Genomic DNA, 13779 nt, shown 5'->3' on the forward strand with positions numbered 1-13779 from the left:
AGTATCATACAAGGATAAAGACCCAGCCCTGCCCTCAAGGTGCAAAGTTCAATGAAGGAGATAGATTTACAAATACATGATTTCAAGATAATGCAAGAAGGCACACATAATTTCATGATGGATAGGGATCATAAAAGGTTCCATATAATCAATCTTTTAGTTTAATACTTGAACAATACTACAACAAAATATCAAATTTAAGAATCTTTGATGATGGGCAGCCCACTGCATTTCTGAATATCTCAAATTTTACTGTTTTTTTAATATCAAACTAAAAATCTAAGTTCCTTCTACTTATTGGTTGTAGGTCTATCATCACAAAGGCAACACAGAATAAGCAATGCATGTTTGATGGCCTCTCTCTTCTCAGTGATGTAGAAGCCTATCGGTGAAGGAGGGTGGAATTGTGAAGAGAGGGATTTGAAGTAGCCCACATGGGAATTATGCTAAGTCAATTATAAAACAGACTGAAGAGAAAAGAAAAGCAAATCTGCCTCCCCCCCCGCCAAAAAAAAACTCAGTAAAAAAACTCAGCACTGTTGTATATTTTCAACAATGTCATGCTGACTCAGAACCAATACACAGAGAGAGTTTAGAAAACTAGACCTTGAGCCAGGTACAAGACACCCAGCAGAAAGGCATGGGAACATCTCAAGTTTAATTCCATAGTCTTTGGAAATAACTTCCCTATAAAAAGTTTTATTTCCTGTCAGGAGAAATTGCCTCCTAGAATGACTCATGCACGTAAATCTTACTTTCCAAAAAATCTTACCTTTACAGACTTTGCAACAGCTATGAGACAAGGTAATCTGATGCGACTCTGGACAGTCCAGAGCAGGACAGCCTGAACTCTCAACCAGCTTCATGCTCTGGTCCTGTTAGACAACAGAAAATAAATGCTTCAAACTTATCAATTAGGACTAACTCCTAATTCTGGAAACTCCTAAGTTTCCAGATCCAGCGTTAAAGACATCTCTTCAAACATAAGAATAAAATTTTCATCCCGAGGACCTCTGCATAAGTCACAGACTCACTTGCAAAATGATATCAAATGACAATGGGAAAGACTTTCAAAGGGACAAGCAGATTTGGGAATGGAAGCGTGCCTTCAATTTCCAAACATTAGAGTTATCCTGAGAGATTCTGTTAGTTTAAAACATATTTGAACATCCAGATGACAATTGTGGTAAACAGATAGCTTGAATTTGATTAACAGCTCACTTTGAAAAAGCAATAAATAAAAACAGGACTTTTTAAACATTCTCACTTCAAAGTTTCCAAACTGTTAAAGAGATTATACCCAGTGAGTATGATAAGGAATGCTGTGGACCTCTCACAAAATATTTCCAAAAAGGGAAATGTGGACAGGATTTATGTCTCTTGCGCATGAATGTCTCACGTATTTTCCGGCACATAATTGGTACTCAAAAAATTTTTCTAGTGAATGAATAAATTAATACAAAATGATTACAGTTCTAGCCACTAAAGTAGATAAGACTTTAAGAGAAAACCAAAATACAGAACACTTTTCTGATAAATGGAGTAGCACTGCCTTGAAGCAAACATTCTGCTTCTAAACTGTCAACCTCTAGTCTCTTAAGAACAAGAGTCATAAACTGTTGTATTATGCTTACCAGTGCATAAGAAATAAAATAATCATTGGAAATGGAAGGCTTCCATCTTAATACTGCTCAGTAGCTTAGGTTTTTAGATGTTATTTCTGTAAGTACTGCTTCTATTGAAGAAAAAGTTTTAATGACTTCAATATCCCCCTCTTCCTGGTTTATTGATGGAAAGGATCTTCTCCATGCCATGATAATCTCTTATCAAGAAAGTGGCAGAAGACACATATACAGTGGGAGTCAAACCCTATCCTTCCTTTGGTGTGACAGTAATATTCATACTGATCATCTTATTTTCAGGACCAGGGTGTGTTTCTGTGTTACTATTAAGCTCACAAACTGCCCAGGAAACATTTTCAAGGTCACAAAACTGACAATAAAAGAACAAACAAGGACTAGAATTGATGGCCCAGAAAATGGAGGCCCGAGAGAGCTGTCAACTATGTAAAATACTGAAGTTCAGGGGCTTGAAGGGAGAAGAAAGAGTGGACGTCCTTAATGTCAAGAAATTTAGGGAAGAATAATAAAAGTTGATGAAGAGCAGGGAGGGTTGTGCTGTAGAATCCATGCCCACTAGCTACATGTTACTCAAACACTGTAAATGTAAAGCACATGCAAGATTTTGATGACTCAGCATTATAAAAGACTATAAAATATTTCATTAATTTTATATTGATTACATTGGAAATGATAATATTTTGGCTATATGGGGTTGTATACAGAAAGTTTAGCCCAATAAAAATCACATGTATGGCCTGCATCATATTTCTACTGGACAGCACAGCATGAGAGGGCAGTAAATTGGTGTGTTTTGTTTGAGCAAATAAAAGGTAACATTTATTCATTCACACAATATTTATTAAGAACATGGAGAGTTAACTATACCCAGAAGTTTCACCTAATTGAATATAAAATCACTTTTTAGGTATTTTAAAATCAAATAGGAAACCACCTCAGAAAATTTCTAAATCATAATGGTCAGTATTGTGGAACACATTTGTCAAATGAAAACATCACACACAGAAAATGGAGAATCTTCAAATGCCCTCACAATATTAAAGTTTAGGGCTGATATTTCAGTTAGACATTACTTAGGAACCAGCTGACAAAATTTCCACCTTCCTTGATGTAACTTTTCTCTTGATTTCCTTGGTGTTGCTGTATCTCACTCCAAGCCTTCCAGTCCCCGTTTCTATAGTGAGACCTCAGTTCAGTTCAGTTCAGTCGCTCAGTTATGTCCAACACTTTGCAGCCCCATGGACCGGAGCACACCAGGCCTCCCTGTCCACGCCAACACCTGGAGCTTACTCAAACTCATGTTCATTGAGTCGGTGATGCCATGCAACCATTTCATCCATCGTCTCCTTCTCCTCCCGCCTTCAATCTTTCCCAGCATCAAGGCCATTTCAAATGAGTCGGTTCTTCACATCAGGTGGCCAAAGTATTGGAGTTTCAGCTTCAACATCAGTCCTTCCAATGAATATTCATTGGAATATTCAGGACTGATTTCCTTTACGATGGACTGGTTGGATGTCCTTGCAGTCCAAGGGACTCCCAAGAGTCTTCTCCAACACCACAGTTCAAAAACATCAATTCTTCGGCACTCAACTTTCTTTATAGTCCAACTTTCACATCCATACGTGACCATTGGAAAAAGCATAGCCTTGACTGCTGCTGTTGCTGCTAAGTCACTTCAGTCGTGTCCAACTCTGTGCGACCCCATAGATAGCAGCCCACAACAGACCTTTTCTGGCAAAGTAATGTCTCTGCTTTTAAATATGCTGTCTAGGTTGGTCACAATTTTTCTTCCAAGAAGTAAGTGTCTTTTAATTTCATGGCTGCAGTCACCATCAGCAGTGATTTTGGGGCCCCCAAAAATAAAGTCAGTCACTGTTTCTGTTGTTTCCCTATCTATTTGCCATGAAGTGATGGGACCAGATGACACTACCCTTATGGCAGAAAGTGAAGAGTCTCTAGATGAAAGTGAAAGAGGAGAGTGAAAAAGTTGGCTTAAAGCTCAACATTCAGAAAAGTAAGATCATGGCATCTGGTTCCATCACTTCATGGGAAATAGATGGGGAAACAGTGGAAACAGTGGTTGACTTCATTTTTCTGGGTTCCAAAATCACTGCAGATGGTGATTGCAGCCATGAAATTAAAAGACGCTTACTCCTCAGAAGGGAAGTTATGACCAACCTAGACAGCATATTCAAAAGCAGAGACATTACTTTGTCAACAAAGGTCCATCTAGTCAAGGCTATGGTTTTTCCAGTGGTCATGTATGGATATGAGAGTTGAACTATAAAGAAAGCTGAGTACCGAAGAACTGATGTTTTTGAACTGTGGTGTTGGAGAAGACTCTTGAGAGTTCCTTGGACTGCAAGGAGATACAACCAGTCCATCCTAACGGAGATCATTCCTGGGTGTTCACTGGAAAAATTGATGTTGAAGCTGAAACTCCAGTACTTTGGCCACCTGATGCGAAGAGCTGACTCATTTGAAAAGATCCTGATGCTGGGAAAGATTGAGGGCAGGAGAAGGGGACGACAGAGGATGAGATGGTTGGATGACATCACTGACTCAATGGACATGGTTTTGGGTGGACTCCAAGAGTTTGCGACGGACAGGGAGGCGTGGCGTGCTGTGGTTCATGGGGTCACAAAGAGTCGGACACAGATGAGTGACTGAAAGGAACTTAACTGATGGGACCAGATGCCATGATCTTCGTTTTCTGAATGTTGAGTTTGAAGCCAACTTTTTCACTCTCCTCTTTCACGTTCATCAAGAAGCTCTTTAGTTCTTCTTCACTTTCTGCCATAAGGGTGGTGTCATCTGCATATGTGAGGTTATTGATATTTCTCCTGGCAATCTTGATTCCAGCTTGTGCTTCTTCCAGCGCAGTGTTTCTCCTGATGTACTCTGCATATAAGTTAAAAAAGCAGGGTGACAACAGACTAACTTGACGTACTCCTTTTCCTATCTGGAACCAGTCTGTTTTTCCTTGTCCAGTCCTAACTGTTGCTTTCTCACCTGCATATACGTTTATCAAGAAGCAGGTCAGGTCATCTGGTATTCCCATCTCTCTCAGAATCTCTCACAGTTTATTGTGATCCACACAGTCAAAAGCTTTGGCGTAGTCAATAAAGCAGAAATAGATATTTTTCTGGTACTCTCTTGCTTTTTCGATGATCCAATGTATGTTGGCAATTTGATCTCCAGTTCCTCTGCCTTTTCTAAAACCAGCTTGAACATCTGGAAGTTCACGGTTCACATTCTGTTGAAGCCTGGCTTGGAGAATTTTGAGCAGTACTTTACCAGCATGTGAGATGAGTGCAATTGTGTGGTACTTTGAGCATTTGGGGGCATTGCCTTTCTTTGGAATTGGAATGAAAACAGACCTTTTCCAGTCCTGTGGCCACTACTGAGTTTTCCAAATTTGCTGACATATTGAGTGCAGCACTTTCACAGCATCATCTTTCAGGATTTGAAATAGCTCAACCGGAATTGGATCACTTCCACTAGCTTTGTTCATAGTGCTCCTCCTAAGGCCCACTTGACTTCACATTCTAGGATGTCTGGTCTAAGTGAATGATCACACCATCATGATTATCTGGGTCACGAAGATCTTTTTTGTATAGTTCTGTGTATTCTTGCCACCTCTTTATAATATCTTCTGCTTCTGTCAGGAATATACCATTTCTGCCCTTAATCAAGCCCATCTTTCCATGAAATGTTCCCTTGGTATCCCTAATTTTCTTGAAGAGATATCTAGTCTTTCCCATTCTATTGCTTTCCTCTATTTCTTTGCACTGATCACTGAGGAAGGCTTTCTTATCTCTCTTTGCTATTCTTTGGAACTCTGCATTCAAATGAGTATATCTTTCCTTTTCTCCTTTGCATTTTGCTTCTCTTTTTCTCACAGTTAATTGTAAGGCCTCCTCAGACAACCATTTTGGTCTTTTGCATTCATTTTTCTTGGAGATGGTCTTTTTCCCTGTCTCCTATACAATGTCAGGAACCTCTGACCATAGTTCATCAGGAACTCTATCAGATCTAGTCCCTTAAATCTATTCTCAAAACAGCATTGTGAAGAGACACTCATGAGAAAACACAAACCTGAAATGTAGCTTCAGCAATTGTGTTAATGTGCCCATGCCCCAGCTCCCTTATCTTTAAGATGGTAACCTACAACATGAGAGAGCTGGTTTAGAGCCAAATGGAGCAGCCAGAATACCTTATAATGAACATGAACAAATCAGAGCTTTCACATTCTGGATATATCAAATCTGTCACAGTTTTGCTATTTTATGTCTCTTCCATGCTTATCCCCATAGTCTTCCAATTTAAGATGCTGCCTTTTTACAGATTCAATTTATCTTGGTAAGATTCTGAGGATCTTCCTTTCATCAACATTTAATAAAATGAATTCTCACAGTGTATTGCCAGCAGAGTAAATAACTTATCTTAATTTTCTACATAATCTATACATACTAAATCACCCCCTGAAACCAAGTACAGGAGGCATTTAAGAAGAAAATTTGTGATCAAATATAAAGGAACCCTAAAGCAGAAACTTTAATATGTAGACAGTTTCCTTTAAATTGAATATGGCTTAAAATAGAACATTATGGTAAAGGAATATAAAATGATAGTTTACAAAAGCTATATGCGAACAGTGTTATGGAACATATCTACTTTTTCAATTAGGTCAAGAAGCAGAGTTAAAATGAGTCACGTTTGGTTCAGAAGCATATTTCAAGAGACCATGGTAGCACATCTATAAAGCATTTTCCTTCAAATCAATTAAAATACCCCTCCCAAAGAAATTAAGATCAATATTAGTCTCATCTCCATCGAATAGCTAATTTTTATTAGGCAAATTGCATTTTGTCTTTAATTGGACTGAATGATATTTGTCACATGAGTCAAAACTAAAATGACAACAGGCTGAGTCTACATTTATCTACATTTTCTTCAAAACAGCAAACAAGGAGGTGATTTGTATTTAGAAAACATAACACAACTTCATAAAACTTTGATTTGACAAAACAGGGTTTTTATTTATTGGGAAAATTATTTTACAATCACTAATTTACATGATTGCAAAAACAATTAGAATTTTCTGTACAGTTGAGTTATAATTGATACCTTAAATTTTTAAAAATTTTCTCTTTGCCAAAGAAATTTTAAAAGTATTACAGAAGTCAGATTTTTAAAGAGACATTTACTATGTTTACATAATTGAAAGAATTTTAAAACACACATGAAGAATTTCCTTACCTTGCACTCATAGAGAACACATACTCCAGAAGAGGAATAGACTGTATTTCTTTCTCCTTCAAAGTATGTCCGTCCTTGAAATTGGCATATGGCTTTGGAAGAAAAAATACAAATATATATATATATATATATTAATGTTTTGTTATGAAAAATAGCTTATAGATGTTCACATCATTTTGTCTCAATATTTCACGTTCTTGTGATTTTTCAAGGTGCCTGAGTAACTATAATCCTAAATCTAATCCAGCATAAGTAACTTGTAGGCCCAAGTTACATTCATGCTTATTAAATTCAAAGAGGAAAATAAGGTATATCATGGATGAGAGGTAATGGCAAGTCAGAATTAAAATCTAGAAAAGGGGTGTTGATACGTAGACTCTAAGCAAGTTGCTTGCCTGCTAGATGATGTCACACTTAAGGGCACATTAAGCAGGTGCTCAAGGCAGCTACTGATTCAGGGGCAACACAAATATGAGAAAAGTTCATTCTTTATATACCACTGCAGAATTTTAAATTTTAAGACAGAAAATTAGAAAGAAACTATTTTACCTTCAGTACATATATGTATATTTATGTTTTATGGGTTGGGGTTATTTATAAGTACACGTGGATTGCTGCTGCTGCTGCTGCTGCTAAGTTGCTTCAGTCGTGTCCGACTCTGTGCGACCCCATAGACGGCAGCCCACCAGGCTTCCCGTCCCTGGGATTCTCCAGGCAAGAACACTGGAGTGGGTTGCCATTTCCTTCTCCAATGCGTGAAAGTGAAAAGTGAAAGTGAAGTTGCTCAGTCGTGTCTGACTCTTAGTGACCCCACCAGGCTCCTCCGTCCATGGGATTTTCCAGGCAAGAGTACTGGAGTGGGGTGCCATTGCCTTCTCCAGCACGTGGATTAGGGCTCCCTGTTTAAGATGTTGAAAGGTCTTAATCTGCCATTGCATCCAATGTCACATCCTGCCTTGCATCCATTGTTGTTGTTGCCGTTTAGTCACTAAGTTGTGTGTGACTCTTTTGTGACCCCATGGACTGTAGCCCACCAGGCTCCTCTGTTTATGGGATTTCCCAGGCACGAATACTGGAATGGGTTGCCATTTCCTTCTCTAGACGATCTTCCTGACTCAGGGATTGAACCTACATCTCCTGCACTGCAAACATGTTCTGTACCAGTGAGCCACCAGGGAATTCCCCTTATATGCATTATAGTTACATAAAATTAAAACAAAACAAAACAAAACTTCAGACTTGGGGAAGATATTTTTAATTAATAAAATTCATAGAAGGTATGAAATAATGTTTTGAAAATTTCAAAATATTTACAATATACACATTTACTTGATGGAAACCATTTGCTTGTTTTGAAATGCTTATTTTGAAATGAGTATTTTGCACCACCTATGTTGATTCATCACCTAAATAGAAACAGATTTACCCTGAAGCTAATTAAGCTTAACTTTCAGCTTCCTTCTCTGGCTTAGACTCCCTTCTATGACTCTGAACCAACTTTTTTCACAAATTTGTACTGTTTTTCTTTCAAAGGGCACTTAATATTGTATGCTTTGGAACTTCATGACACCTAGATCAACCTAAGCTAATTACTTCAAGAGATCAGAGGAAGTAGTCATCTGATAAAAAGAAAAAGACACATGCAATTTGGTAACCCTATTTGCTAAATCTAATTTTCAATTACATGCTAAGTCACTTCAGTCATGTCTGACTCTGCAACCCCACGGGCTGTAGCCCACCATGCTCATTCATCCATGGGATTTTCTAGGCAAGAATACTGGAGTGGGTAGGCATTCCCTCCTCCAAGGGATCTTTCTGACCCAGGGACTGAACCCAAGACTCTTTATGTCTGCCTGCACTGGCAGGCAGGTTCTTCACCACTAGTGCTATCTGGGAAGCCTTTATAACTACATGGATTTTACAAAATGGGTGTAGACATTTTCTTTTAATTCCATTGTGTGAGTTAGAATAAAGTCACTCTTCAGAATTTATATATCCTATTATCTTTAAAAGTATGACTTTGCCTATAAAATTTATAACAAATAAATTAAACATAGTTCTATTAGCAATATTGAATATATTTATATATGGTTGTTCAAATATTCATATTTAATCCAACTTTCATTTTTGCTCAAAAGTTAACTGATTATTTAAAAGATGCACATTTAAATAATGGAAAGTATACACATTTAGATATCATATTAAAAAGCAGAGAGATTACTTGGCTAACAAAGGTCCATCTAGTCAAGGCTATAGTTTTTCTAGTAGTCATGTATGGATGTGAGAGTTGGACTGTGAAGAAAGCTGAGTGCTGAAGAATTGATGCTTTTGAACTGTGGTGTTGGAGAAGACTTTTGAGAGTCCCTTGGGCTGCAAGGAGATCCAACCAGTCCATTCTAAAGGAGATCAGCCCTGGGTGTTCTTTGGAAGGACCGATGCTAAAGCTGAAACTCCAGTACTTTGGCCACCTCATGCAAAGAGTTGTTTCATTGGAAAAGACTCTGATGCTGGGAGGGATTGGGGGCAGGAGGAGAAGGGGACGACAGAGGATGAGATGGCTGGATGGCATCACCGACTCAATGGACGTGAGTTTGAGTGAACTCTGGGGGTTGGTGATGGACAGGGAGGCCTGGCGTGCTGCGATTCATGGGGTTGCAAAGAGTTGGACACGACTGAGCGACTGAACTGAACTGATACATTTTAAAATGCCATCCTTCACCCGATCTCCTTACTCAGCTTTTATTAGCAAATTTCACTACATAATATACATTACTGGCAAATTGGCTTTGAAAGTTTTGAAGCTTGCTGAAAGAGAATACACTTACTTGCATAAATTATATTACTTAAAAGCTGGCTGAAGCTTGCTCACTCCTGAATATTCAAAATGAAACTATAGATTTCAGTTGCACACTATCTATCATATTATGAATTAAAATAGCATGTGCATTGACTTAATGAATCTGATTGATTGTAAAACATGCCTCTCCAATGTGTAATTTTTGAGTTTTTTTTTTCTTATGAGATTGTATAACCTCAAAATAACAAGATCTGGCATATAGTGTGTTCAATTATATCAATAACTACTACATATTTTTCAACAAGGAGAATAAATAAAATTTTACTTCTTCATCACCTGCCAATCAAAGGTTCCTAGGCCTATTCTGCCAATATTATACAACTTGATAACTGCTGCCTATTCAAATCCAAGGATATGTTGAAAAAAAAGAAAAAACAAAAACTGATGCTCCAATTTTTTTTTAGAACAGAAGGAAAAATAAACGCTGTTCAAAATACAAGGGTAAATACTTCTTACACAAAGTTTCATGATAATTTAATATTCATGCAGAGCAGATGGACCTTCTGTTCTAAACTCTTAATTCAAAAGACTCAAACAGGCAACTTGTGAGACAATAGGGCACCAAATGGAGCTTGGCTGAAGGAGAAGAACAAAACGAATGAGATCACATTTGCTTCATTCTGTTTCAAGCAATGAGCACAAACAGGATGAGCTTAGCTTAGAGAGAATCCAAAGTGAGTGATTTTTGATCAACTGTTGTGATTCTCCATAATTCTAAGGTTTACTTCAAATATCTAGTCATGTCATCAGGATATGCCTTCCCTAGGCTCTTTAGCAGTAAATGTTAAGAAACTCAGGAATATATACATTCCTAATCATTCCTAAAAATACTACAAGGAATCCGCAAAATACCATTAGGATAGCTCTGGGCAAAAGGAGTACACTGCAGGAGTAAAAGTCATATTAATTTATTAATACATATAACAAGCATGTACTGATCTCCTATTAATATGTCAGGTAGTCTGGAAGGTACTAGGACTCAAAGATGAGAGACATGATTCACGCCCTAATGCTGAGTAGAGAAGACAGATAGATGTGTACAAAGATAACTATAATTGAGACATTCATGACTGAGATGTAAATACAGGAGATTCATTGATGAAATGGGAAGGGATAACTGGATCAGGGCTGAGGAAACAAAAAGTGCTGTAGAAGTTGCCAAACTCTGGCAACAGCAACAAGTCAGCATCATCCTAGGGATAAGGAACAAGGAGAGGAAATGGTTCTACTGGGACCCAAGGATGAGCCAGAGTTATGAAGTGAGAGGCAGTTCAGTGGGAGCTGAAATCACCAAAGACATAGGTACCACCAGAAACCAAGCCTGGTGCAGAGAAGGTGTAGAGAACAAACACAAGGAGAGTGTTTCTCTCCTGGCCTTCCAATTTCCTGCTGGCAAGGAGACCATGGTAATGTAGTCTGCAGAAGTCTAGCTTATAGGACACAGAGTAGAGCAGAGAAGGAGACAGAACTGAGAGCAAGGGTTTCCCAGGAAGAAATCACCAGCCCCCAGCACTGGTGGCTATCATAGTAATGCAGTTTAGACCATGAAGAGAAACAGTTTACAAAGACAGGCTGCTTGGACAAGCAGCCAGTTCCACTGAGACAGTGGAACCTAGTGCAAATAAAATTTGAAGAGGGAAAATTGAGATGTTAAGAAAAATACAGTATCAAGCATCGAACCTGGACTGGCAATTCGGCAGATTCATGTTGACGTATGGCAAAACTAACACAATATTGTAAAGTAATTAATCTCCAATTAAAATAAATAAATTTATATTAAAAAATAATTTAAAAACTACAGATCTATTTTAAAGAAAAATCCAGACAGTTTATCAAAATGAGATCCATAGTCAAGGAGAAAGCAAAATGAAGGAACTGGGCTGTTCAAGTGCTAAAACAGAGGAAAGGAAGCAGATCAGATTCATGCTCCAATTTTAACCAAGACCAGTCCCAGCAGGTGTCAGGGACAAAACCTCATAAATAAGAATAATCACTGTGACTACCACACTGACTGCAAGAAAGTCTCTAGAATTCCCCAACTGAACTGCACCTCTCTTCTTACCCATTTCCAGCAGAGTGTAAAGTAAATCACTTCCTCAACAAACCAACAAAAGAATAATCATTTTGCTGTATTTTTTTCTTCTTTAATATAATTGCCTTCACATGTTCATATTCAGAGGCTTCATTTCTTTCCTAGTCATGGGATGTGTGTGTCTGTGTATATGTGTGTGTGTGTGTGTGTGTGTGTGTGTGTGTACAAAGCATTAAGTTTCTTGTGACATAACTCTGGATTCATATGTCCAAATCATTTACCATTATACTGCAGAATTCTGCTAATTAGACTGAATTTTCCCAAAGATCTGAATGCCCTAGTGTTTTCCCTGCTGCTGCTACTGCTAAGTCGCCTCGGTCGTGTCCAACTCTGTGCGACCCCATAGACAGCAGCCCACCAGGCTCCCCTGTCCCTGGGATTCTCCAGGCAAGAACACTGGAGTGGATTGCCATTTCCTTTTCCAATGCATGAAAGTGAAAAGTGAAAGTGAAGTCGCTCAGTCGTGTCTGACTCTTAGCGACCCCATGGACTGCGGCCTACCAGGCTCCTCCGCCCGTGGGATTTTCCAGGCAAGAGTACTGGAGTAGGTTGCCATTGCCTTCTCCAGTGTTTTCCCTGCTTCCTTCAATTTCAGTTCAGTTCAGTTGCTCAGTTGTGTCCAACTCTTTGCAAACCCATGGACTGCAGCATGCCAGGCTTCCCTGTCCATCACCAACTCCCAGAGATTGCTCAAACTCATGTCCATCGAGTCTGTGATGCCATCCCACCATCTAATCCTCTGTCATCCCCTTCTCCTCTTGCCTTCAATATTTCTCAGCATCAAGGTCTTTTTAATGAGCCAGTTCTTTGTATCAATGACCAATACTGAAGTTTCAGCTGCAGCATCAGTCCTTCCAATGAATATTCAAGATGGATTTCTTTAGGACTAACTGGTTTGACCTCCTTGCTGTCCAAGGGACTCTCAAGAGTCTTCTCCAACACCACAGTTCAAAAGCATAAATTCCTCAGTGCTCAGCTTTCTTTATGGTCCAACTCTCACATCCATACATGACTACTGGAATAACCATAGCTTTGACTAGACGGACCTTTGACAGCAAAGTTATGTCTCTGCTTTTTAATATGCTATCTATGGAGCTTTTCTTCCAAGGAGCAAGTGTCTTTAAATTCCATGGCTGCAGTCACCATCTGCAATGAAATTGGAGCCCAAGAAAACAAGTGTGTCACTGTTTAAATTGCTTCCCCATCTATTTACCATGAAGTAATGGGACTGCATGCCATGATTTTGTATTTTTGAATGCTGAGAGCTAGCTTTTTCACTCTCCTCTTTCAGTTTCATCAAGGGGCTCTTCAGTTCTTGGCTTTCCACCATAAGGGTGGTGTCATCTGCATATCTGAGGTTATTGACATATCTCCTGGCATTCTTGACTCTAGCTTGTGCTTCATCCATCCTAGCATTCTGCAGGATGTACTCTGCATATCAGTTAAGTGAGCAGGGTGACAATATACAGCCTTAACGTACTCCTTTCCCAATTTGGAACCAATCAGTTGTTCCATGTCCGGTTTTAACTATTGCTTCTTGACCTGCATACAGATTTCTCAGGAGGCAGGCAAGGTGGTCTGATATTCCCATCTCTTTCAGATTTTGCACAGTTTTTTGTGATCCACACAAAGTAGTCAATGAAGCAGAAGTAGATGTTTTTCTGGAACTCTTGCTTTTTCGATGATCCAGCAGATGTTGGCAATTTGACCTCTGGTTCCTCTGCCTTTTCTAAATCCAACTTGAAAATCTAGAAGTTCTCAGATCATGTACTGTTGAAGCCTTGCTTGGAGAATTTTGAGCATTAGATCTGATAGACAGAGTGCCTGAAGAACTGTGGAAGGAGGTTCAAAACATTGTGTAGGCCACAGTGAACAAAATCATCCCCAAGAAAAACAAATGCAAAAAGGCAAAATGGTTGTTTGAGGAG

The 13779-nt window shown here is 38.8% G+C and overlaps 1 protein-coding gene across 2 annotated transcripts in view; it reads right to left on the reverse strand.

Moving 5' to 3' along the window:
- NELL2 (neural EGFL like 2) overlaps positions 1–13779 on the reverse strand; it is a 382484-nt gene that overhangs the window by 217462 nt on the left and 151243 nt on the right. For both annotated transcript variants that reach the window (XM_040233810.1, XM_040233809.1), the window contains exons 11-12: positions 6903–6994; positions 773–875 (exon numbers count right to left, since the gene is read on the reverse strand). In XM_040233810.1, the coding sequence (XP_040089744.1) occupies positions 773–875; positions 6903–6994 (195 nt within the window). The remainder of the gene's footprint in view (positions 1–772; positions 876–6902; positions 6995–13779) is intronic.

This window comes from Oryx dammah, unplaced genomic scaffold (assembly GCF_014754425.2).
Source record: "Oryx dammah isolate SB20612 unplaced genomic scaffold, SCBI_Odam_1.1 HiC_scaffold_29, whole genome shotgun sequence".
Lineage (NCBI taxonomy): Eukaryota > Metazoa > Chordata > Mammalia > Artiodactyla > Bovidae > Oryx > Oryx dammah.